Below are 27,853 nucleotides of genomic sequence, written 5' to 3' on the forward strand. Positions count from 1 at the left end.
AACAGACAGTGGCCACCTTCCACTTGCCTGGACTGAGGCCTCACCCCCAGGCACTCTCCAACATGGCTGTTTGGTTGATTAAATGGGCAGGGCGTTTGCTGCACAGGCAGTTGGTAAACACTGCAGGTGTTAGATTGACATCTCAGTTTGCCGTTGATAAAGGCTACAGCACACACCCATCCTTATCCTCATCTCCATCCTCATTCCCACCAACCCCTTAGACAGATCCCTAATGACATGCAGCCTGTTAGTATATCTGTGCAAAACATCACTTCAATAATGCAGTACTGAGAGTCTTTGGCTCTGGCTGAAGTGCAACTGTCAAAGTGGCATTGCATGGCACATTGTGGATGCTGTGAGCATGCAGGTAGGCATTAAGTGAGTGCCTTTCAATTTAGTTGCCAATGTGCCCAGAAATTCAAGTCTGTACTTCCAGCGTGCCCTGCATGTCAATCTGAGTGGTGTTGTGATGGCCATCAGGAAAAAGCACATGTCAAATGCTTGTGCCCACGCAGATGCTGTCCTGAGATACTATTTGATAATGACACCATGGAAGCTCCAGGCAGCCAACCTCAATCTCAAAGCACCAAGTCCCTGCTCTGGCTTCCATGTTAATAATTTTTATCTAAACATTAATGAGATGAATTGGTCATTAATAAGTCATGTAAAGGTAATAACCCCCTTAATTGCAACACCCTGTTGCCTGCTGAGAATCACATCACTCTGCACTTGGTACTGGGAGGCTCCTGGTGTCAAGGTGGGCCTTGTTGGACTTCTCACCTGGTTCTGCCACAAATCCTGTCATGGCTCATACGTCTTTGGCACCTATAAGATTCCCATTTTTTAATATTAGTGACCTGTCTTTTTGCTGACTTATCATCCACTTTTTTCTTTCGATATGTTTAGTTTTTCAGCTGGAACATGGAAGTAAAATTTGTAATTCCAAAATAAGGAAGAAAATAGGTAAGTATTTTAAATTAAATTAAATAATTAATGGGGTAATTCAGGCTCAGGCATACCTTCAAAAAATGCTTATCTAAAATACAGACTTACCCGAGATCCTTTTACAATTCCTGTTGACAAACAGCACATTGAAGATCTTCCAGCAAAGGATCTAAGTAGGAAACATGAAAGTGATATTTTCACTGTTAGAAGAACAGTGAAATGTCATCAGTGAAGTGTAAACTGGTGCGATTGGGCTGAAAGTAACAACTTTATTGAATATAGAACATTACAGCTCAGTACAGGCCCATTGGCCCTCGATGTTGCTCCGACCTGTGAAACCATTCTGAAGGAGAAAGTGAGGTCTGCAGATGCTGGAGATCAGAGCTGGAAATGTGTTGCTGGAAAAGCGCAGCAGGTCAGGCAGCATCCAGGGAACAGGAGAATCGACGTTTCGGGCATAAGCCCTTCTTCAGGAATCTTTCAGGAACCATTCTGAAGCCCATCTAACCTACACTATTCCATTTTCATCATATGTTTATCCTAAAGAAATGGCAAACACATACATAGCATGTGCAAATCCACAACTATCAAATCATGACTACACACCAGGTCAGTATGGAGATTGCACCCACACCCTTGGCTTTATTAACACTATGCCTGAACCATCTGTGCTACCTGACCAACACATGAGTTGTATGAAGTGTATTCTGTTCAGTTGGGATGTCATTTTACTACACTGGATCAAAGAATTGTAGAACATTAATCAGTGTTTGGTTTCCAGTTAAGAGTCATGGACTTTTACAGCAGAGGACAAGGATCTTCACCCACCATATCCAAACATCTATCTATTTTAATCCCATTTCCCAGCACTTGGCCTGAAGTCTTGTATGCTATGGTGTTTCATCTGTTCATCTAAATATTTATTAAATGTCTGAGGGTTCTTGCCTCTACCACCTTTTTACGCAGTGAGTTACAATCCTCTGGGTAAAACCTTTTTCCTCAAATCCCCTCTAAACTTACTGCCCCTTACCTTAAAACTGTGTCCCCTGCTTAATAACCCCTGTAATAATTTAATTTGATTTGATTTATTAAAGTTTAGTTTCGTGCGCGGTACAGGCAGATCATAACATGCAAAGATCATAGGGTGAATGAACAGAGCAAGGAATCCAAGTTATGGCTGCAAAGAAGGTACACAAAAAGCAAAGTTAAAAATCACACAACACCAGGTTATAGTCCAACAGGTTTAATTGGAAGCACACTAGCTTTCAGAACATCGCTCCTTCATCAGGTGATTGTGGAGGGCTCAATCCTAAAACAATTTATAGCAAAAATTTGCAGTGTGATGTAACTGAAATTATACATTGAAAAATTGATTGTCTGTTAAGCCTTTCATCTGTTAGAATACCGTGATAGTTTCACTTCTTTCATGTGTGAATCACAAAACTTTTTTTTAAAAAGTTGCATTCTCAGGTTAGCTGTTAACAATGGTGATAGCTAGACAATATGTGGAGGGTTGGCTTGTGTGATGGACTGGGCAGGGTTCACAACTTTCTTTCGTTTCTTATGGTTCTGGGCAGAGCAGTTGCCATACCAAGTGGTGATGCATCCAGATAGAATGCCGTCTATCGTGCATATATATAAATGGTGAGAGTCCTTATGGAAATACCACATTTGTTTAGTGTCCTGAGGAAGAAGAACCATTGTTGTGTCTTCTTGACCGTTGCATCAACTTGAGTGGTCCAGGGAGGAAGGTTTCTGCTTACCTGATGACGAGTCACCATACTTGAGGTCTTAACTCTGCTTTCTTCTCACAGATGCTGCTAGACCTGTTGATTTTCTCCAGCAACTTCTGCTTACATTTCAGATCTCCGTCATCCACAGTTCTTTGATTTATTTCTCCCTATCCATATGAGAATGCCCCTCACAATTTTGTACATCTCAATAAAATCCCCCTCAGCCTTCTCTGTTCTATGGAAGACAAATTCAGTCTATCTAGTCTCTCTTTATAGCTGAAGAACTTTTCAGAAAATCTGCAATGTGTACAGGTAATTCACCTATAACATCGTAGTTGCATTCCAGTGAATACTCGCTGAATAGAAAATGGCTGAATAGAAATAATGGGGCCTATGGGAAAAGTGGGGTGAGGGACAGACTAGCAAAATAATCACTCGCAATTGCTCAAAAATCGTCCAGAAGTCTAATGCAAACTATAATACAGCCTGAATGAAGGTTGAAATTATATTTAATAATCAAACAAAATTAAATTTAACACAGTATATTTAAAAAATGTAAGACAGCAGCTCTTTACAGTACCTCTCATAGAAAGCTGCTATGTCAGCACCTGACACAGCATATGTGCAGACTGGCACAAAGACCAGTACCGAAACCAACGCATTGGCGGAACATGCGGAGGTTTTGGCATGCGCAATGTTATAGTGAAATCGCACTGCCGAAACATGTGTTATCCCAGTACTACCTGTATATTTGCTCGAGTTGTTCGGGAGGGTTTAAACTAGTTTGGCAGGGGGGTGGGAAGCAGAGCTACACACCTGAGGGGGTGGGGTGGTGTGCCAGTGGTAGATAGATTCACCACATCTTGTGATTGCACTATCGGGGAGGTTTTTCATGTGATGGAACAAAGGGATTGGTTAAAGCGTGTCTGCTTTAATGCAAGGAGTGTCAGAAATAAGGGCGATGACCTTAGAGCATGGATCAGTAATTGGGGCTATGATGTGTGGCCATAACAGAGACATGGGTTTCACAGGAACAGGAATAGTTGCCAGATGTTCCTCAGTTTAGAACATTTAAAAAGAACAGGGAAGGTGGAAAAAGAGGAGGGGGTGTAGCATTGCTAATCAGAGAGTGCATCATAGTTACAGAAGCGAAGGTTGTTGAGGAAGGTTTGTCTACTGAATCAGTAAGGGTGGAAGTTAGGAACAGCAAGGGAGCAACCACCTCATTGGGGTTTTCTACAGACCCCCTAAAGCAGCAGAGAGTTTGAGGAACTCATAGGCCGGCAGATTCTGGAAAAATGTAGATGTAGCAGGGTTGTTGTTATGGGTGACTTCAACTTTCCCAATATTGATTGGAACCTCCTTAGTTCAGATGGTTTGGATGGGGCCGCTTTTGTCATGTGTATTCAGGAGGGTTTCCTCACTCAATATGTCGACAGATCGATGAGGACAGAGGCCATTTTGGATTTGGTGCTCGGCAATGAGCCAGGACAGGTGTCAGATCTCGCAGTGGGAGAACACTTTGGTGACAGTGATCACAACTGCCTCACACTTACTTATAGCCTTGGAGGGGGAAAGGCACAGTTACCATGGGAAGAATTTTAATTGAGGAAAAGGAAATTATGACGCTATCAGACAGGAGTTGGGAAGTACAGACTGGGAGCAATTGTTCCACAGAAAGGGCACAGCAGACATGTGGAGACTATTTAAGGAGCAGTTATTGTGAGTGATGCAGGAATTTGTTCCTCTGGGACAGGTAAGAAGGGGTAAGATTAAGGAACCTTGGATGATGAGAACAGAGGAGTTTCTCGTCAAAAGGAAGAAGGCAGCTTACATAAGGTGGAGGAAGCAAGGATCTAACACAGCTTTAGAGGATTACAGGCTTGCTAGAAAGGAGCTCAAAAATGGATTAGATTACTTACACTGCGGAAACAGGCTCTTCGGCCCAACAAGTCCACACCGACCTGCCAAAGCGCAACCCACCCATACCCCTACATTTACCCCTTACCTAACACTACAGGCAATTTAGCATGGCCAATTCACCTGACCTGCACGTCTTTGGACTGTGGGAGGAAACCGGAGCACCCGGAGAAACCCACGCAGACACGGGGAGAACGTGCAAACTCCACACAGTCAGTCGCCTGAGGCGGGAATTGAACCCGGGTCTCTGGTGCTGTGAGGCAACAGTGCTAACCACTGTGCCACCGTGCCATGACTCAGGTTAGAGCCAGGAAGGGCCACAACAAAAGCTTGGCAGCAAGAATTAGGGAGAACCCAAAGGTGTCTTACTCATACGTGAGGAATAAGAGAATAATCAGGGTGAATGTAGGGCTGGTCAGGGATAGCATAGGGAACTTGTGCATGGAATCTGAGCAGATAGGGGAAGCCCTAAATGAGGTTTTTGCTTCGGTTTTCACTAAGGAAAGGGACCTTGTTGTGAATGAGAACTTTGAGGAGCTGGGAAACAGGCTTGAACAGATCGAGATTGGGGAAGTTGATGTGCAGGAAATTTTGGCAAATATTAAGATTGATAAGTCCCCAGGACCCGACCAGATTTATCCGAGGTTGCTCTGGGAAGTGAGAAAGGAGGTTGCTAAGCCGCTGGTGAAGATCTTTGCCTCCTCCCTCTCCACGGGAGTCCTACCGGAGGATTAGAGGGAGGTGAATGTTGTTCCTCTTTTCAAGGAGGGCAATAGGGAAATCCCTGGCAATTAGAGACCATTCAGTCTTACATTTGTGGTCAGCAAGATTTTTGAAAGAATTCTAAGGGATAGGATTTATGACTATTTAGAAAAGCATAGCGTGATTAAAGGCAGTCAGCATGGCTTTGTGAGGGGCAGGTCATGCCTCACAAATCTTATTGAGGCCTTTGAGGAGGTGACAAGACAGGTTGACGAATGTCGAGCAGAGGATGTGGTGGTACATGGACTTCAGCAAGGCATTTGATAAGATTCCCCATGATAGGCTCATTCATAAAGTCAGAAGGTATGGGATACAGGGAGATTTACGGTCTGGATTCAGAATTGATTGACTGACAGAAGGCAGAGAGTGGTTGTAGATGGAAATATTCTGCCTGGAGGTCAGTGGTGAGTGGCGTCCCGCAGGGCTCTGTTCTGGGGCCTCTGCTCTTTGTAGTTTTTATAAATGACTTGGATGAGAAGGTTGAGGGGTGGGTTAGTAAGTTTGCTGATGGCACAAAAGTTACAGGTGCCATTGATAGTATCAAGGGCTACTGTAGGCTGCAGCACAACATAGACAGAATGCAGAGCTGGCTGAGAAATGGCAGATGGAGTTCAACCTGGATTAGCGAAGTGTTGCATTTTGGAAGCTCGAACCCGAATGCTGAATATAGGATTAAAGACAGGATTCTTGGCAGTGTGGGGAATAGAGGGATCTTGCTGATCAAGTGCATAGACCTCTCAAAGTTGCCGCCCAAGTGGATAGGGTTGTTAAGAAAGCATATGGTGTATTGGCTTTCATTATCAGGGGGATTGAATTGAAGAGCCGCGAGGTTTTGCTGCAGCTCTACAAAATCCTGGTGAGATCAAACTTGGAATATTGTGTCCAGTTCTGGTTGCCCTATTATATGAAAGATACAGAGACTTTGGAGAGGGTGCGAAGAATGTTTACCAGGATACTGCCTGGACTGGAGGGCTTGTCTTATGCGGGGAGGTTGACTGAGCTTGGAGTTTTCTGTCTGGAGAGGAGGAGGAAGAGAGATGACCTGATCGAGGTATGTAATGAGAGGCATGGATAGATTCAATAGCCAGAGACTCTTCCCCAGGGCAGGATTGACTGTCACAAGGGGTCATAGTTTTAAGGTGTTACGAGGAAGGTATAGAGGAGATGTCAGAGGTAGGTTCTTTACGCAGAGAGTTGTGAGCACAAGGAATATGTTGCCAGTGGTGGTGGTGGAAGCAGAATCATTAGGGACATTTAAGTGACTGCACATGGGCAGCAGTGAATTGAGGGGGGCATAGGTTAGGTTATTTTATTTTCAATTAGGATTGATCCTCGGTACAACATCGAGGACTGAGGGGCCTGTACTGTGCTGCACTTTACTATGTTCTATATTGTGTAAAATATGACCTCTCATAAGCATTTACCTCTCTAATTGGTTATTTAGTTCTTTTTCCTTTTAAGGTTAAACATTATCTGGTAATCCTTTCAGTTTTGTGGCCACATTGCCTGAGGCAGCTCAGCTAAAAAATCAGACCTGTCATCTCATTCCTGAAACAATTTCTATCCATTCACACAAGACATAAGATATGAAGATGATGTTGGTTTTGCTGCAAACATCCCCATTTATTTGATTTCTATTAACTGAGTGTCCTCCTCAGCGTTCGATAAGGTTCCCCACAGTAGGCTATTGTACAAAATGCGGAGGAATGAGATTGTGGGAGATATAGCAGTTTGGATCAGTAATTGGCTTGCTGAAAGATGACAGAGGGTGGTGGTTGATGGTAAATGTTCATCCTGGAGTCCAGTTACTAGTGGTGTACCGCAAGGGTCAGTGTTGGGTCCACTACTGTTCGTCATTTTTATAAATGACCTGGATGAGGGCGTAAAAGGGTGGGTTAATAAGGTCGGTGGAGTTGTGGATAGTGACGAAGGATGTTGTAGGTTACACATAGGTAAGCTGCAGAGCTGGGCTGAGAGATGGCAAATGGAGTTTAATGCGGAGGTGATTCACTTTGGTCGGAGTAACCGGAATGCAAAGTACTGGGCTAATGGTAAGATTCTTGGTAGTGTAGATGAGCAGAGAGATCTCCATGTACACAGATCCTTGAAAGTTGCCACCCAGGTTGACATGGTTGTTAAGAAGGCATACAGTGTTTTAGCTTTTATTAATAGAGGGATTGAGTTCCGGAACCATGAGGTTATGCTGCAGCTGTACAAAATTCTGGTGCGGCCGCACTTGGAGTATTGTGTACAGTTCTGGTCACCACACTATGAGAAGGAGGTGGAAGCTTTGGAAAAGGTGCTGAGGAGATTTACTAGGATGTTGCCTGGTATGGAGGGAAGGTCTTACGAGGAAAGGCTGAGGGACTTGAGGCTGTTCTCAAGAAGTTTGAGAGGTGACTTAATAGAGACATATAAGATAATCAGAGGGCTAGATAGGGTGGACAGGGAGAGCCTTTTTCCAAGTATGGTGACGGCGAGCATGAGGGGGCATAGCTTTAAATTGAGGGGTGATAGATATAGGACAGATGTCAGAGGTAGTTTCTTTACTCAGAGAGTAGGAAGGGTATGGAATGTTTTGCCTGCAACGGTAGTAGATTCGCCAACTTTAAGTACATTTAAGTCATCATTGGACAAGCATATGGATGTACATGGAATAGTGTATGTGGGATGGGCTTCAGATTGGTATGACAGGTCGGCACAACAGCGAGGGCTGAAGGGCCTGTACTGCGCTGTAATGTTCTATGTTCTATGTTCAGTTAAGAGTTAACCACATTTCTGTGGGTCTGGAGTCACACTTAGGTCAGACCAGGTAAGGATGGCAGATTTCCTTTCCTAAGGGACATTAGTGAACCAAATGGATTTTTATAACAGCCTTCTAATTTTATGGCTGCCATTGCTGAGATGCTTTTTTACATCAGATTTAATTAACTAGTTCACTTTATATTCTCCAGCAGCTGTGATGGTGCATTTTGTATCAAGATCATTAATGCTGGCTCTGGATGACTTAAGACAAAAACAGAAATTGCTGGAGGAACTTGGTCGGTCTAGCATCTTCTGGGGAAAGAAAACAATGTTAACATTTTGAGTCCAGTGACCTTTTTCAGAACAAGAAGCAACTAGGAAAATGTGGCATTTCTACTGATGATGGGAGTTAGTGGCAAAAGGAGTTAATAGTTCGATACAGACATAGCCCAGATAGAGAGAAGAAAAAGGTTAGCAGATGAAGAAAATGTTGCTAATAAGCTAAGGAAAAATAGAAGCTAGATGGTGATGATGGGTTTGGTGTGCTGAAAGCAACCCATTTCATACCAAGACCTGGGATTGTGAGGCGGGGTAATTCACAAGGAAGGAGATGTTCATGCACTGAAATTATTAAACTCCAATGCTGAGCCCTGAAGAATGTAAGGTACCTTAGCAGAAAATGAAGTGGTGTTCCTCCAGCTTGCATTGAGCCTTGCTGGAACACTGCAGCAAACTTGAGAAAGAAGTGTTGGCATGGGAACACAGTGATGTGTCAATGTGCCAGGCAACAAAAAACTCGGGGTCATTTTTACAGATAAACATAGGTGCTCTGTAAAACGGTCACTCGGTCTCTGTTTCATCTCTCCAGTGTAAAGCAGACTGCATTGTGAACAGTGAATACAGTGGACTAGATTGAGTGCAGGTGAAGCACTGCTTCATCTGGATGCTAATCCTTTGGATGTCTAGAGAATAATCATTATCCTACTGTACCAACATTTGTCATTCTGGATGCTGTAATTAGCTTCATTAGGCCCTGACTGTAGACGAAGGGTTCCACTTCCTGATTGTTATCTTGTGACTCTGTCATTTTGCTTGCTGGATGTTGGGTATACTTGTAATGTGTATTCTAATGAAGGATGACATGGCAGAAGAAGACAGTTGGAAAATGGAGAATGGGTGATGAAGCAATTTACCCCAATATTTCTGGAGAGTTAGGAAAAGTGACCAAGTGAAGCAACAGCCTGAGGACATGGAAATCTTGCTGAATTTATTGTGGTTAGCTTCACCTATATATTTCAACTCCATTTCCCACCAGTCAAACAAATGGACCGCTGGTGGATAAAAAACAATGTCAGCAGTCTATAGTTATGGATCATAGAACATTACAGCGCAGTACAGACCCTTCGGCTCTCGATGTTGCGCCAACCTGTCATACCAATCTGAAGCCCATCTAACCTACACTATTCCATGTATGTCCATATGCTTGTCCAATGATGACTTAAATGTACTTAAAGTTGGCGAATCTACTATTGTTGCAGGCAAAGCATTCCATACCTTTACTACTCTCTGAGTAAAGAAACTACCTCTGACATCTGTCCTGTATCTATCACGAATCCTTGAAGACAGATCCCAGAATTCAGGAGGGAAGAGAGGGGTCAGGATGGGGAGGGGGGTGAGGGGTGTGGTTGGGATGAGACAGTGATTAGAATGGAAAAAAGTACACAATCAGTGGCAGAAATTGATCTGTGGGAAGCATTGCTGCTCCATTGCCTAGAAAGAAGTGCTAATGAAGGCACCTACAAATTGAGCAATCACCCCTTCCCCCTTTTGCTGCCCATTTCCTGATCCCTGGAAAATGCAGGTGTCAAATCTCCAAATGAGAATGTGGGAGCCAGATCCTGAGCCTTCCTCACCACAGCTGGACATTTAGGCATCTTTGTGTTCCCTGATGTAAACATGGAAATCAGTGAGTTGTTCTGACTCCTTTTGTGATCAATAACATGTCTAAAAACAGATATGAGTTTCTCAACAATTGACAGAATGGATCAGCTGACAATTTCACACTTTAAGGCTTTTATTGTAATAAACTAAAATTTACAATTACTGAACATTATTTGGTAGTCAGGCTTTTTTTATTTGGTGATATAATGTGGGTGTCACTGGTTAAGTCAGCAATGCTACGACATACCTACATTCAACAGACAAACTGGGAGCAGGGTTTGGTCTTTTGGCCCATCCAGCCTGCTCTGCCTTTCAGTAAGAGTTTGAGCTCAACTCCACTTTCCTGTCCACCTTGATAACCAAAATACTAAATTAGTGAAAAGCTTAAAGCTAGTCAACATGCAGATGGACTGGGAGAATCAGGATAGTACTGGACCCCAAGAAAGGGAATTTGTGGAGGTCCTCCGAGATGGATTATTAGAACAGCTTGTGCTGGAGCCTACCAGGGAGAAAGGAATTCTGGATCTGGTGTTGTGCAACGAACCGGATTTGATCAGAGACCTCGAAGTGAAGGAGCCATTAGGAGGTAGTGACCACCAAAACAATAAGCTTTAATCTGCAGTTTGAAAGGGAGAGGGTAGAATTGGACAATATTTAAGTTGAATAAGGGGAACTATGGAGCTATGAGGGATGAGCTGGCCAAAGTTCAATGGTGCAATACCCAAGCAGGGATGGCAGTGGAACAACAATGGCAGGTATTTCTGGGTATAATGCAGAAGATGCAGGATCAGTTCATTCCAAAAAAGAAGAAAGATCCTAAAGGGAGGCAGGGGTGGCTGTGGCTGACGAGGGAAGTTAAGGACCATATAAAGACAAAAGGGAAAAAGTATAACATAGGAAAGATGGGTGAGAAATCGGAGGACTGGGAAGCTTTTAATGAACAGAGGATAACTAAAAAGGAAATACGCAAAGAAAAAATAAAGTAAACTGGCCAAAAATATAAAGGAGGATAGTAAAGGCTTTTTTAGGTACGTGAAAAGAAAAAAAATGGTTAAGACTAAAATTGGGCCTTTGAAGACAGGAACGGGTGAATTTATTACGGGGAACAAAGAAATGGCAGAAGAGTTGAATTGGTACTTTAGATCTGTCTTCACTGGGGAAGACACGAGCAATCTCCCAGGTGTAATAGTGGCTGAACGATCTGAACTTAAGGGAATTTATATTAGGCAGGAAGTGGTGTTGGAGAGACTGTCTGAAGGCTGATAAGTCCCCGGGGCCTGATGGTCTGCATCCCAGGGTATTGAAGGAGGTGGCTCTAGAAATGGTGGATGCGTTGGTGATTATTTTCCAATGTTCTCTCGATTCAGGATCAGTTCCTGCGGATTGGAGGGTGGCTAATGTTGTCCCACTTTTTAAGAAAGGAGGGAGAGAGAAAACAGAGAATTATAGACCAGTTAGTCTGACCTCAGTGGTGGGAAAAATGCTGGAGTCAATTATAAAGGATGAAATTACGACACTAATATTTGGATAGCAGTAACAGGATAGGTCAGAGTCAGCATGGATGTATGAAAGGGAAATCATGCTTGACTGAACTTCTGGAATTTTTTGAGGACGTAACTCTGAAGATGGACAAGGGAGATCCAGTGGATGTAGTATACCTGGACTTTCAGAAAGCTTTTGATAAAGTCCCATATAGGGGTTAGTGAGCAAAATTAGGGCGCATGGTATTGGGGGCAAAATACTGACTTGGATTGAAAATTGGTTGGCTGACAGGAAACAAAGAGTAGTGATAAACGGCTCCCTTTCGGAATGGCAGGCGGTGAGCAGTGGTGTGCCGCAGGGATCAGTGCTGGGACCGCAGCTTTTTACAATGTACGTTAATGATATAGATGAAAGTATTAACAGTAATATTAGCAAATTTGCTGATGATACAAAGCTGGGTGGCAGGGTGAAATGTGAGGAGGATGTTAGGAGAATACAGGGTGACCTTGACAAGTTAGGTGAGTGGTCAGATGCATGACAGATGCAGTTTAATGTGGATAAATGTGTGGTTATCCACTTTGGTGGCAAGAACAGGAAGGCAGATTACTATCTAAATGGAGTCAAGTTAGGTAAAGGGGCAGTACAACGCGATCTAGATGTTCTTGTACATCAGTCAATGAAAGCAAGCATGCAGGTACAGCAGGCAGTGAAGAAAGCTAGTAGCATGCTGGCCTTCATAACAAGAGGGATTGAGTATAGGAGCAAAGAGGTCCTTCCGCAGCTGTACAGGGCCCTGGTGAGACTGCACCTGGAACATTGTGCGCAGTTTTGGTCTCCAAATTTGAGGAAAGACATTCTGGCTATTGAGGGAGTGCAGCGTAGGTTCACGAGGTCAATTCCCAGAATGGCGGGACTATCTTATGCTGAAAGATTGGAGTGACTGGGCTTGTATACGCTTGAGTTTAGAAGGCTGAGAGGGGATCTGATTGAGACGTAGAAGATTATTAAAGGATTGGACACTCTGGAGGCAGGAAGCATGTTTCCGCTGATGGGTGAGTCCCGAACCAGAGGACACAGTTTTAAAATAAGGGGTAGTCCACTTAGAACAGAGTTGAGGAGAAACATTTTCACCCAGAGAGTAGTGGGTGTGTGGAATGCTCTGCCCCAGAAGGCTGTGGAAGCCAAGTCTCTGGATACTTTCAAGAAAGGCTTGGATAGAGCTCTTCAGGATAGTGGAATCAAGGGTTATGGGGATAAGGCAGGAACAGGATACTGATTGAGGATGATCAGCCATGATCATAATGAATCATGGTGCTGGCTCGAAGGGCAGAATGGCCTACTCCTGCACCTATTGTCTATTGGATATTCCTTATTAACATCTAATATTACCAAATGCTTAATTTTTTATAAATTACTGTACACTCTCCATGGAAACATAGAGTGTATTCCCCCATTTCTGCATGGGGGATACTTAATCAACTCCACATTGATTAAGCACTTGATGGGAAGGACAATGAATGACCTTTCTGTCCCAAATAATGCCCACTTATGTGTCTCATACCACTGGCAGAGGTAGGAACATGGTTTGACAGAGGAAAAAGAAGCCCTGACATGTTTGCCAGCTCCTGGGGGAGGGATTCTGTCAGTACTGAGACCCTGAATAAAGCACCTGGAACTGCGAAGTGAGGGGTCCCTGCCTTGCCCTTGTTGCCTAACCTTCTTCAACTTCTTAGTTCTGTAATCCCCACCCTATCATATCACTCCCTCCTCACTCATCTGTGCTCTGTGCCCTTCCTTGACCTGAGAGCTTCGGTGTTGGCTTATCAGCAGCAGTCACAGTGTCCTTGGCAAATATAGAGCATTGCCATTCTGTGTAGGACAGGCTTTCCACCTGGAATTCTTGATCCTGAGGGAAGGCTGACTGCTGGCTGCCAGGTGTCTGAGTGCAATGAGATATGAGACGCCTTTCATGAGATATGATGCAAGGTCTCAAATTGGTCACCAAGTTTCCCAACATTTCAACATGAATCTGCTCATAATCTTATGTTTAAAGCTCTAAGTTCCTCCTGGTTTCACAGGATTTCCAAAAGAGTCAATGTTCCAGAGTACTATAAACAAAGTATTTTTATTCACCACAAAGGTATACAGGAAAGCCACACACACAGACCAAGTCCTGAACTACGAAAGCAACCACCCCAACACACACAAACGAAGTTGCATCAAGACACTATTCAAAAGGGCCACAACACACTGCAGTACACCAGAACTGCAAAAAGAGGAAGAATAACACCTCTACAATGTATTCGCCAAAAACGGATACCCCCGCAATTTCATCAACAGATGCCTAAGGGAAAGACAACGGAATGAGGACATGCCACAACCCAAAGAACTAGCCACGTTACCATGCATCAAGAACATTTCTGAACTGACAGCCAGACTACTACGACCACTAGGACTCATAACAGCACACAAACCAACAGCCACTCTCAGACAACAACTCACCGGAACGAAGGACCTGATACCCAGCATGAGCAAAACCAACGTAGTATACAAAATCCCATGCAAGGACTGCACAAAACATTACATAGGACAAACAGGAAGACAGCTAACGATCCGTATCCATGAACACCAACTAGCCATGAAACGACACGACCAGCGATCCTTAGTAGCCACACACGCGGATGACAAGCAACATGAGTTCGACTGGGACAACACTACTATTATAGGTCAAGCCAAACAGAGAACAGCCAGGGAATTCCTAGAGGCATGGCACTCATCCAAGGATTCTATCAACAAACGCATTGACCTGGACCCAATATACCGGCCACTGCAGCGGACAGCTGGAACTGACAACCAGAAGTGGCAGATACAAACCACTATAAATGCCGGAGGAAAGATCACAGAAGCACTTCACAGGAGGCTCCCAAGCACTGAGGATGTCACCTAGTCAGGGGACGAAATGTCTGCAACACAAATTCCCAGCTCGGTGAACAGAACCACAACAAAGTCTTTTTATTCAATCTATAAGCAAACTAATATGGCCTTCCAGCAATGAGGCACTACAGCAAATTATCAGTATCTAACTATTAACAAATTAGGTTTCTTCAAACAGGGAATCTGTCATCAGCAGCTTCCTGCTTTACTGGTTAACCTAAAAACAGTCATAGAGTCTTAGAAATATACAACATGGAAACAGACCCTTCAGTCCAACTCATCCATGCTGACCAGATATCCCAAACTAATCTAGTCCCATTTGCCAGCACTTGGCCCATATCCCTCTAAACCTTCCCCATTCATATACCCATCCAAATGCCTTTTAAATATTGCAATTGTACCAGCCTCTACCATTTCCTCTGAGAGCTCATTCCATACATGCACCACCCTCTGCGTGAAAAAGTTATCCCTTAGATCCCTTTTAAATGTTTCTGCTGTCACCCTAAACCTGTGCCCTCTAGTTCTAGATTCCCCCAACCCAGAGAAAAAAACCTTGTCTATTTGCCCTATCCATAGTCCTTTACCTTTGCCTGACTCAGTAATAACCTTTTTTAAATTATCCATGAAAATGCATTTCAGGCCAACACTTGTTGCCATTGCTAGTTGTCTTTGAGAAGATGCTGGTGAACGCTGTAATCCATGAAATGTCGAGATACCCATAATGCTGTTAGGGAAGCAGTTCCAAGATTTTTACACAGTGACAGTGAAGGAACACTGATATAGTTTCAAGTCACGATAGTGAGTCTGTTGGAGGGGAACTTGCAGGCAGTGGTGTTCCCATATATCTGCTGCTCTTATCATTATAGTTGGAAATAGATGTGGGTTTGGAAGGAAATATCTGAGTCTTGATGAATAGCAGTTGTGCATCTTGTAGATGGTACACACTGTTGCTGTGAAGCATTGGTGGTGAAGGGATTGAATGTTGAAGGTGGTGGGAATAAAGCAAGTTAATTGGGTCCTGGATGGTGTGGTGCTTTTTGACTGTTGTTTCAATTGCGATCATTCAGGAAAATTGAAAGATTTCCCACCATATTTGTTTTTAATTCATTTACAGGATGAGGGAATCACTTGCTAGGTTAACATTTATTGTCCTAATTGCCCAGAGAGTGGTTAGGAGTAAACTAGATTGCTGTGGGTTGGAGTTACATGTAGACCAAACCAGGTAAGGATGGTACTTTCCTTCCCTAAGTAATATTAGTGAACCAGATGGGTTTTTCTGACAATCAACAATTAATTCCAGATTTTTATTGAATTAAAATTCCACCATCTGTCATGGCAGGATTCAAACCCAAGTCTCCAGACAATTCCAGGATCTCTGGATTAACAATCCAGAAATAATATCACTATGCCAATGCTTCCCCTCAGAGGTTATTCCCAACTTATATCTTGTAGATGGTGATAAGCATAGCAGGGTTGTGAGGTAAATTATGTGCCACAAAATTCCTAGCCTCTGACCTCCTCAAACTTGAATGTAGTCCAGGTCACACTGTAGATGAACACTGACTGCCTCAAAAACTGAGGAGTTGTGAAGGGGGCTAAATATTGTGCAAACTTCAGTGAACACCCCCACTCTTGTCCTTATTATTGAGGGAAAATTATTGATGAAGCAGTTGAAGATGATAGGACCTAGGACACTACCCTGAGGAACTCAGAGATGCAGTAGGATTGAAATGATTGACCTCTCGGAATCACAAGTATCTTCTTTGTGCCATTGACTCCAGCTTTGCTCAGAATAAATGATGTCACACTGTGTCAAATGCTGCTCTCACCTCATCTCTGGTATTCAGCTGTTTTGTCCATGTTTGAACTAAGGTTGTAATGAGGGCAGGAGCTGAGTGACCTTGGCAGAACTGAAAGTGGGCATCACTGAGCAGGTGATGCTTGATAGCACTGTTGATGACACCTTCCCTCACTTTACTGATGATCAAGAGTAGACTGATGGGGCAGTAATTGACCAGGCTGAATTTGTCCTGCTTTTTGTGGACAGAACATAACTGACAATTTTCCACATTAGATGTATGTATTGTATCTGTATTGGAACAGTCTGCCTTGGTGTGCAGCTAATTGTGGAGCACAAATCTTCAGTACTATTACCGAATGCTCTCAGGGCCAGTAGCCTTTGCAGTATCCAGTGCCTCCAGCTACTACTTGATACCATGTGGAGTGAATCAAATTGGATGAAGACTAGCATCTGTGATGTCGGGGACCATTCGAAGAGGCTGAGAGGGATCATCCAATTGGTCTTCCTTCTGAAGATTGCAAATGCTTTAGCCTTATCTTTTGCATTGAAGTGTTGGGCTCTTCCATCATTAATGCCTGGGATATTTATGGAGCCTCCCCTTCCAGTGACTTGTTTACTTATCTACCATATTCACAATAGGATGTGGCAGGTTTTCAGAGCTTAAATCTGATCTGTGTGGGATGCTGCTAGCATTGTTTGGAACATGAATACTCCTGTTTGAAGCTTCACCAGATTGACACCTCATTTTTAGGTATGTTTGGAGCTGCTCCTGGCATGCCCTCCCCTCTTCCTTTAACTAGGGGTTTGCCAACAGGGAAACAAGTTCAAGGGACCCAAAATAAAGACCTTTCTAAGCAGATGTTTTGAACATTAAAACTGAATATTTCAGTACCACTAAGGCCAGACGATTGAGGAGTTACTCCTGTCCTGATGGGGCATGCATTCACTGAGTTTGTGCTGCATCCTATGGAAGGATTAACATGTGGAGATTCAACAGAACAGAATTCTTATCCATGGTCACACTTTGCCCATAATGGTTACCATTTTTGGTTTAGGTGCAGCACATTGAATTTTAAGCCAGACCTGCTTCCTGCACTGTGAAATTCCAATCTGTAATACCTTGGGCTGAGGAGATCAGCATATACACTGTTCCTGTTCTGCTTTCTCCTTGTTACTAAGTAAGGCTGTTCAACTCTTAATGTACTGTAATACTTCTGTATTTACACCTGTACCAAATCACTTAGCAAAGACAGCTCCCCAGTCTGAAACCTCTCTTTTCACGTTCATTTTCGACTGGTGTTTTCTCTCCTACTGATGTCAGAAACATAGAACATAGAATGTTACAGCGCAGTACAGGCCCTTTGGCCCTCGATGTTGTGCCGACCTGTGATGCTCGTCGAACCTATACTGTTCCATTATTATCCAAATGTGATCAGTTACATGAATTTTGTTATATCATGTCCTCCCCACCCTCAAATTTCTATCAACTCATATATATTATTTTAGTAGCTTATTTCTAATCAGTTGCATAGCCTTTGTAATCAGTAACATCATGGTCACTGTTATCACCACCTTTCCTTCCCCTAATTGCCTGATTTGGAACTTCACTGGACCTCCCAATCTGGTTCACTTGTGTTCATCAGTAAGATGATGATATTGTGTTGCATCTGGAATAATTGTATCACTACACACTGTCTGATGTATAACAGGTGTAGCTGTCCCATGTTCTGTGTTCATCATACTCAGTATCCTTTCTTGGCTTGGAGTAAGATCAAAGACTTCACGTTCCTCCTGAATGATCCTTCAGGTGCTCTGACAATGTAAGATTTCAGTTGCTCAGATTGTCTGATGACTGTGGCTTCTGACTTCTTGCTCGTTAACCATACTTTCTGCCCTAGCTTTAAAATTGAAGGTTTGTATGTTTATCCGTGTTGTGCCATGTCAGCTGCATCTTGCTGTAGCTTTCTCTAATAGTTTTGCTTCTTGCGGTCTTGAGAGGCCACGTTTGACCTGAGGTGATGTTCCAAAACTGGTCCATTTGTTTTTAACCTCTTTCCCATTAGCAATTCCTGTGGTGAGTATTCATTAACCAGTGATTGCTCTTTTTATGTATTCTTACAAATCAGTGACTTCTCAGTCTTATTTATGTTATCAGCCTATACTTTTGATTGAAGATGGTCTAGAGAACTTGTCACCTGGTTAATTCCTGCCTCTAAAGTGAACTTTCAGAATTCCCCATTCATGGATTGAGATCCATTGACTGATTATTCTTCATTTGGGAACTGTGTATTGCAAAAATCCTTTTCACTGCTGTGATCTCTGAGACTGTTAGGGGTGTTTTGAAGTCTTGCCATTTCAAATTATCTTGAATAATAGTTGACTGAGACAATATCCATCGTTCTATAATCAAACAAATCCAATGCTAGCTCTCCTTATAGCCTTTCCACAAATCTGGTGGAAAGCATTGGCTCTGTGTGCGCTTGTTTGTGTGCTGCGCATGTTTGGAACAACAAAATGTAATCTTGTATGTCTTTCACAATGCCCGGCCAACACACATCATTGCATTCTTAATCATACCTAAATATCCTCCATAGAGTCTCTGTAGAATTTCTTATCTCATCAACTTTGGTATAACCATTCTATGGTTGTCCACAAATAAGTCTTCTATTATTGCCAAATGTTGTTTCTAATCTTGGTATCTTTGCCACCCTGAGTCTGCTGGATAATATTCAAATCTTCCTTGCAGGTACAATTGGCTGATGTATGTACACTGCTGAAAATGTGTTGCTGGAAAAGCGCAGCAGGTCAGGCAGCATCCAGGGAACAGGAGAATTGACGTTTCGGGCATAAACCCTTCTTCAGGAAAGCCCGAAACGTCGATTCTCCAGTTCCCTGGATGCTGCCTGACCTGCTGCGCTTTTCCAGCAACACATTTTCAGCTCTGATCTCCAGCATCTTTCTCCTCCTGATGTATGTACACTCCTTGCCAGATTTTTGAGCTGCACAAATTGGTTTCCATTTCCCTCAGATTATCAAAAAGTCTTGGTTATTGTTGTAGAATAAGATTTTACTTCAACAAGATTAGGATCCTCTTTTTCTAATCAATCTACTGCTACCCTGAGAATGCACCTGCCATTGCTTAGATCTTGCCTGGAACATAAATTATCCCATAGTTTAATTCATCAGTCTAAGCCTTCTTCATTGTATGCATGGAAGCATTTTTGAGATTTCTTTCTATTTTAATAATGTTACCAATGTTACTGACTTATGGTCTATCTCAGACTCATGAGATCATCTAGAAACTTTTCACACTGCAATTTAACTGTTAATCTTTCTTTTTCAATGACTGTGTAACTCAGTTTGATCTCCATCAAAGCTCTTGATATAAAGCAGATTGATTTTCATGTTCCATAAATTTGTACTTGATTAAGGATTGCTCCTAGTCCTGTGGAGGATATCTCCAAGGCCAGTAAAGTGACTGCACTATGATGTGTTGACAGATTAAGACAAAGTAACATTTTTCTGGTTGTCAAAAGTTTGTAGTCTGTTCCTGATGGCAGTGTCATTGTTGACCTTTCTTCAAAAGCTCCTTTCTAGGTTGAGTAAGACTGGCTCAGCTGAGGATAAACCTTCCTACTTAATCTGTTATCCCAAAGAAGTTTACTACATTATTTACACAATATTGCATCAGAAATTCACTGCTGCCTCAGCCTTCCTTGGATTTAATATTATGCCTTGCTCTTGGACAGTGTGTCCAAGAAATGTAATCATCATTTTCAAGAATTGGCTTCTCATGTTTAGTGTAAGGCCTATGTTCTGTAGCATCTTTAATATGTCTTTGATACACTGGTCATGTACCTCCTTTTTTTTATAATGCACTAAGATGTTATCCATGTTGTAAATGATTTCATGTTTCCCTTTTAGGATTCCTACATTGTCCTTTGGAAAATCTCTGGCACAGAGGTGATCCAAAGAGTTGATAGTTGAAGCAATACCTTGAATGGTGAAATAAATTAAGTCAGTAATCTCAACTCTTTGACTAAGGATGTCTGCAGGAACCCACGACTCTCATTCAGTTTTATGCAAAAACTTGCTCATTGCTAAAAAAGGATGGAGCTTCTTACAGCTCTTTTGTTGTAACTGAGTGAGAAAGTACATACAACATTACACTGCAGTACAAGCCCTTTAGTCCTCGATGTTGCATGGACCTGTGGAACCAATCTGAAGCCTATCTATCCTACACTATTCCATTTTCATCGATATGTTTATCCAATGACTATTCAAATGCCCTTAAAGTTGGCAAGTCTAGTACTGTTGCTGGCAGGGCATTTCACACTCTGCTACTCTGAGTAAAGAAACTGCCTCTGACATCTGTCCTGTCTCTATCACCTCTCAGTTTAAAACTATGTTCCCTTGTGCTAGCCATCACATCCGAGGAAAAAGGCTCTCCCTGTCCACCCTATCTAACCCTCTGATTATCTTATATGTCTCAGTTGAGTCACCTTTCACCCTTCTCTCTTGTTAGAGAGAAGTCCCTTAGCCTTTCCTCATAAGACCTTCCCTCCATACCAGGCAACATCCTAGTAAACCTCCGCTGCACCCTTTCCAAAGCTTCCACATCCTTCTGAAAATGTAGCGACCAGAACTGTACTTAATACTCGAAGTGCGGCCGCAGCAGAGTTTTGTACAGATGCAGCATAACCTCATGGCTCCGAAACTCAATCAATCTACGAATAAAAGCTAACACACTGTATGCTTTCTGAACAACCCTAACAACCTGGTTGGCAACTTTCAGGGATGTATGCACATGGACACTGAGACCTTTCTGATCATCTACACTCCCCAAAATTTTACCATTGACGCAGTAATCTTTATTACTGTTGCTCCTTCCAAAGTGAATCACCTCAGACTTTTCCGCATTAAGCTCCATTTGTCACCTCTCAGCCGAGCTCTGCAGCTTATCTCAGATCATCCACAAATGAATGGACAAACAGAGTTGGTATTTCTGGTTTGTTACCCATGCCACGTGCTAGTAAGGCGAGGAATAGGGAGAGAGAGGAGTTGAACATGTGGCTACAGGGATGGTGCAGGAGAGAGGGTGTTGGATTCCTGGATAATTGGGGCTCTTTCTGGGTAGGTGGGACCTCTACAAACAGGATGATCTTCACCTGAACCACAGAGGTACCAATATCCTGGGTGGGACATTCACTAATGCTTCTCAGGAAGGTTTAAACTAATTCAGCAGGGGAATAGTACCTAAATTGTAGTTCACGTATAGAAGAGGTTGAGAGTAGGGAAGTCCAAAATAAGATTTCAGGGTCACAACAGGGCATGGGCAATCAAGAAGTTGATTTGAAGTGTGTCTATTTCAATGCCAGGAGCATCTGGAATAAGGTGGGTGAACTTGCAGCATGGGTCGGTACCTGGGATTTTGATGTTGTGGCCATCTCAGAGACATGGATAGAGCAGGGACAGGAGTAGTTGTCACAAGTTCTAGGATTTAGATGGTAAAGAAGATGGTAAAAGAGGTGGGGGTGTGGCATTGTTTGTCAAGGACAGTATTACAGTTGCTGAAAGGACATTTGAGGACGCGTCAACTGAGGTTGTGTGGGTTGAAATTAGAAACAGGAAAGGAGAGGCCACCCTGTTGGGAGTTTTCTACAGGCCTCTGAATAGTTCCAGAGATGTAGAGGAAAGGATAGCAAAGATGATTCTCAGTAGGAGCGAAAATGACAGGGTAGTTGTTATGAGGGACTTCAACTTCCCAAATATTGACTGGGAATAGTTCAAGTACTTTAGATGGGTCAGTTTTTGTCCATTCTGTGCAGGAAGGTTTTCTGATATAGTATGTAGACAGGCCAACAAGGGACAAGGCCACATTAGATTTGGTACTGGGTAATGAACCTGACCAGGTGTTAGATTTGGAGATAGGTGAGCACTTTGGTGATAGTGACTCCAATTCAGTTATGTTTACTTTAGCGATGGAAAGAGATTGGTATACATTAGAGGGCAAGAGCTACAGCTGGGGGAAAGGCAATTATGATGTGATTAGACAAGATTTAGGATGTATAGGATGGGGATGGAAATTGCAGAGCATGGGCACAATAGAAATGTGGAGTTTATTCAAGGAACTGCAACTGTATGTCCTTGATAAGTATGTACCTGTCAGACAGGAGGAAGTTGTCGAACGCAGGAGCCATGGTTTACGGACTCTCTTGTCAAGAGGAAGAAGAAGGCTTATGTTAGGATGAGATGCAAAGTCTCAGGGCAATTGAGAGTCACAAAGTAGCCAGGAAAGACCTAAAGAGAGAACTAAGACAAGTGAGGAGGGCACATGAGAGGTTGGTGGATAGAATCAGGGAAAACCCTAAGGCTTTCTATAGGTATATAAGGGATAAGAGAATGACTAGAGTAAGACTAGCGCCAATCAAGGACAGTAGTGGGAAGTTGTGCGTGGAGTCGGAGGAGATGAGGGGAGCTCGAAATGAATATTTTTCGTCAGTATTCACACTGAAAAAAGACAGTGTTGTTGAGGAGAATATTGAGAAACAGACTACTAGACCAACTGGGATTGAGGTTCACAGGGAGGTGGTGTTAGAAATTCTGGAAAGTGTGAAAATAGATAAGTCCCCTGGGCCAGATGGGATTTATCCTAGGATTCTCTGGGAAGCCAGTGAGAAGATTGCCGAGCCTTTGGCTTTGATCTTTATGTTGTCATTGTCTCCAAGAGTAGTTCCAGAAGACTGGAGGATAGCAAATGTTGTTCCCTTTTTTAAGAAGGGGAGTAGAGACAACCCTGGAAATTATAGACCAGTGAGCCTTACGTCGGTTGTGAGTAAAGTGTTGAAAAGGTTGTAAGAGATAAGATTTATAATCATCTCGACAGAAATAAGTTGATTAGGGATAGTCAACACAGTTTCATGAATGGTAGGTCATGTCTCACAAAAATTATTGAATTCTTTGAGAAGGTGACCAAATAGGTAGATGAGGGTAAAGTGGTTGATGTGGTGTATATGGATTTCAGTTAGGCATTTTATTAAGGTTCCCCATGGTAGGCTACTGCACAAAATACAGAGGCATGTGATGGAGGGCGATTTAGTGCTTTGGATCAGAAATTGGCTAGCTGAAAGAAGACAGAGGGTGGTGCTTGATGGGAAATGTTCATCCTGGAGTTCAGTTATTAGTCATGCACTGCAAGGATCTGTTTTGGGTCCACTGCTGTTTGTCATTTTTATAAACAACCTGGATGAGGGCGTAGAAGGGTAGGTTAGTAAATTTGAGGACGTCACTAAGGTCAGTACAGTTGTGGATAGTGCTGAAGGATGGTGTAGGTTAGAGAGAGACATAGATAAGCTGCTGAGGTGGGCTGAGAGGTGGCAAATGGAGTTTAAGGCAGAAAAGTGTGATGTGATTCACTTTGGGAGTAGCAACAAGAATGCAAAGTATTGGGTGAATGGTAAGATTCTTGATAGTGTAGATGAGCAGAGAGATCTCTGTGCCCATGTACATAGATCCCTCAAAGTTGCCACCCACATTGATAAGGCTGTTAAGAAGGCACATGGTGTGTTAGCTTTTATTAGTAGGGGGATCAAGGTTCGGAACCATGAGGTCATGCTGCAGCTGTACCAAACTCTGGTGCGGCCGCACTTGAGATATTGCTTGCAGTTCTGGTCACTACGTTATAGGAAGGGTGTGGAAGTTTTGGAAAGGGTTCAGAGGAGATTTACTCAGTTGTTGCCTGGTATGGAGCGAAGGTCTTACGAGGAAAGGTTGAGGGACTTGAGGCTGTTTTCATTAGAGAGAGAAGAACTTAATTGAGACACAAGATAATCAGAGGGTTAGATCGTGTGGACAGTGACAGCCTTTTTCCTCAGATGGTGATGGCTAGCACGAGGGTGCATAACTTCAAACTGAGGGGTGATAGATATAGGACAGATGTCAGAGTTGGTTTCTTTACTCAGAGTAGTAAGGGTGTGGAACACACTGCCTGCAACAGTTGTAGACTCGTCAACTTTACAAGCATTTAAATGGTCATTGGACAGGCAGGTGGACGAGAATGGTTTCACAGGGCAGTGCAATACAGACGCCCAATGTAATGCGCTGTAATGTTCTATGTTCGATGATCTGAGTTCTTGCGAACTGTTATTAGCCCTGGACACCATTGTGTCAATTCTGTCACTGGCAAAATGACCCCATTTTTAATCTGTTACCCATTGGAGAATGAGAAATTCCTGGTAGTGTACAAGCAGGTTTAGCATCTTTGTGCAGCACCAAGTGATGCTTCCGCTTTAAGTTAATTGAAATCTTTGCATGGCTTTTGAAATTCTTGCCCAAATTTTCTCATGCATTCATTCTGAGGTACTATCATTCAAAAAAATTAGTTAAATACATGCATTTTTGCTCAACAAAGAAGTATCTCATTTTTCAGTGTATATTCTCCAAGTTATTTTCAAGTTTTCCGAAATTTGGGGTCAACCCTTTTCCAGTTCTTTTTCTGTGAAGTTTTTTGGTGATCCCTTTTCAGCGTTGTCACTTGGATTCTATTTTAATTTTAGATTCTGGCGCTTGAAATTTGTGCTTAAAAATGTGTTGCTGGAAAAGCGCAGCAGGTCAGGCAGCATCCAAGGAGAAGGAGAATCGACGTTTCGGGCATAGGGCTTAGGGATTCTCCTTCTCCTTGGATGCTGCCTGACCTGCTGCGCTTTTCCAGCAACACGTTTTTAAGCTCTGATCCCCAGCATCTGCAGTCCTCACTTTCTCCTGCTTGAAATTTTGTCCCTGACTGCTGCACTGCTTTATCTTTTGCTTTAAACTATTCCTGTTTCGTGCAGTTTGACATATCTGTCAGGAATATAGGATCACCTGATGAAGGAGCGACGCTCTGAAAGCTAGTGTGCTTCCAATTAAACCTGTTGGACTATAACCTGGTGTTGTGTGATTTTTAACTTTGTACACCCCAGTCCAACACCAGCATCTCCAAATCAGAAATATCTTGGGCTGTCTGTGCCTACTGATATACAGTTTGCTCCTTATCACAAAGTAAATAATTCTGTATTTCTTTAAAGTGCCTTCATTTACACCTGTGTATAGTAGGCTGGTGTAGTGCCTGAACCCTCTCTGTCTTCAGAGACTCATTCTAGATTTGTGTTTTCTCAATTAGTGACGTCAGGATTGTGTGATCAGTTGTACCATCATAATTTCCACGAATCTCTTTTTTACTGTTTAGATATTTGTGCTTTCAAGACCAGAACCTTCTAGGTCCAGACTGCACCATTGTTGTTGAAAATTAGTTTTGAGGGGAGTCCAATCAGAGAATGAAGGAAAAACCAGACCAGAGAATGGAGGCCTTATTCTCAACTCACATTAAATCATACATTTTTATCATTGTATTTCCATTATAAATTTATAATAGGAACTAACTGTGTAAACTTATCATGCTGGATTATATTCTCCATCCAAGATCATTGCCATGTAATATTAATTAATGTGAAAGAGACAGTCAACCTTATTTTTATTCACCTTTATTATTCTTTACAGAGCATATAAAATGGGAAACGCACTGAACAGGAAGAAGAAGAATTATAAACTTTCCAGCGACAAAGACGCTGATAAATTGGCTGAAGGAACAGCAGCAGAGGATGGAGAGGCAAAAAAGGAAAAGCAGGAAGAGGCCAAAACATCTGAAGAAGGTGGAAATGTATCAGAGGCCAAAGATAGTCAGGCTGCAAACAACACAGCTGAAACTAAGGAAGAAGATAAAGAAACAGTGAAAAAAGAGGAAACTCAAAAACCTGAAGCTGAAAAGCCACAAGATTCCACTGAAGCCAAAACAGAGCCTCTGTCTACAGAACCAACCGCAGAAAAGCCAACAGAACAAACCGAGGTTGCCCCTATGAGTAGTTCTGCAGATGGCCAGTCTTCAGCTGTGCCTGAATCCAGCACTGAAGTGACATCCAGTCAGCTCTCTGAAACCCTAACACCTGCTCCTGAAAGCAAAACAGAAGAGAAGTGTTCAAGCATGGTTGAAGTGGAAGCCAAACAGACTGAGGTCGCATCTACTCTTGTGGCTCAAGGAGAAAGTAAAAAAGCAGAGCCCCAAAATTTGGACTCTGCCTCAAGCACCACTGATGCTGTTTCTTCCCAGGAGACACCAGCAGTAGATGCACCAATCTCTACTCCAGCTGTTCCTGAAGTCTCAGACAGTGCTACTCCAGCAGATGTTACAACTTCAGAGAATTCTTCAGCCATTACTGATCAAACGTTAGCTGCGCAAGAATAATGATAGCCTCATTCAACAACCATTCACAACCTGCATTAAATTCCGACTGTACTAACAAACTTGATCCACTGTCTTTTACCAGAAAACATCCAAACATCCCATACTCAGAAATTACATCAGGATATTTCAAGCGACATTTGGAAAATTGCTGGACTTAAATATTGATGTCTGGAAGTTGAGTGAGTGGAATGAAAGTCTCAACAGCTGTAAATGATGTGCCTCACTGATTCAATCCAACATAGTGAATAATGTTTATGACTCTGCTGAGTGATAGTTAGTGGAACTGTGCCAAACTAATCAGATCTTCAGATAACACCTTTGTATTCCCACCTGATTTTACACAGTGAGGTACAACCAGCTGTCAGATATAAGCCACCATGTTCCCTTTCTCATGACAGACCAGGAACAATAGTTTTGTCTCAAAGTTACTTCAGACTAACACACACTTCTCATTGTACGTTTCCTATATAGATTTCTCTTGATCAGTTAATGCATGTCCGTTGTTGGGTGCACCTGTAGTTCTGTTTCACAGCAAGTTGCAAACAAGTCTGCATTCATTACAGTTCCAGCTTCTCCTCCATTCAGTGTCACTAATGCCTCCACTACCACAGCACATGTTGAAAATGATGAGAATTGTAAAATGGATGCATTGGAATTATATGTGGCTGTATTAATGGTGCAACAGTAATAAAAGTCATGTAAAAATAACCAAAGCAGTTTGAAATTATTTTTATTCTAACTCATAAACCTGTTTCAATGATGCAGTTTGGCTTCTTGAAAAAATACAATACAATCCTTGAGACACTAAAGCTGTAGTGTGTTAGAGCTAATGAAGAAAGAATCCATTTGTCAGTTTCTTAAGAGATATGATGTCATTATGCTCAATATGTTTTTGCCATTTATGTTAATGGATTTACAAAAGGAACTAAACCTAGGAAATAACCTGTGATATTATGCAGTACAACTATCAAATCATAAATATGTTTTCCTCCTCTGCTTTTGTTCTACTGTACATCAGGCAAATGAACCTTTTATTCCTCATCCATTTGAAATTGAGCTGAATTTCTAAGTTCCGATATTTTAACAGTTGCTATTTACAAATTAGTGGAGAAACCTTAATTCCAGTTTGCTGAAAGACCTGAATGAGACAAAGCCCTTCCTGTCAGGAGCAGAAATGAATGTTCTCCACTCTGTTCCTTCTTTCATAATAATAATAATTCCACGTGTACCTTTTTGAAGATCTGACAAAGTTGCTGGCTTCTCCCTTTAATGCCTTTCATTGGTAGAACTGATGATTTTTTTTGTCTGTTG

At 42.5% G+C, this 27,853-nt stretch overlaps 1 protein-coding gene across 3 annotated transcripts in view; it reads left to right on the forward strand.

The window, feature by feature from the left end:
• The window catches only part of LOC122564565 (uncharacterized), a 98,693-nt gene extending 71,443 nt beyond the window's left edge, over nucleotides 1-27,250 (forward strand). For all 3 annotated transcript variants that reach the window (XM_043719654.2, XM_043719652.2, XM_043719653.2), the window contains exon 2: nucleotides 25,801-27,250. In XM_043719654.2, the coding sequence (XP_043575589.1) occupies nucleotides 25,811-26,542 (732 nt within the window). In that variant the 5' untranslated portion in view covers nucleotides 25,801-25,810 and the 3' untranslated portion in view covers nucleotides 26,543-27,250. The remainder of the gene's footprint in view (nucleotides 1-25,800) is intronic.
• Nucleotides 27,251-27,853: the final 603 nt, after the last annotated feature.

This window comes from Chiloscyllium plagiosum, unplaced genomic scaffold, assembly GCF_037043375.1.
Source record: "Chiloscyllium plagiosum isolate Xiang-an unplaced genomic scaffold, Cpla_swu_hap1 HiC_scaffold_34, whole genome shotgun sequence".
NCBI lineage: Eukaryota > Metazoa > Chordata > Chondrichthyes > Orectolobiformes > Hemiscylliidae > Chiloscyllium > Chiloscyllium plagiosum.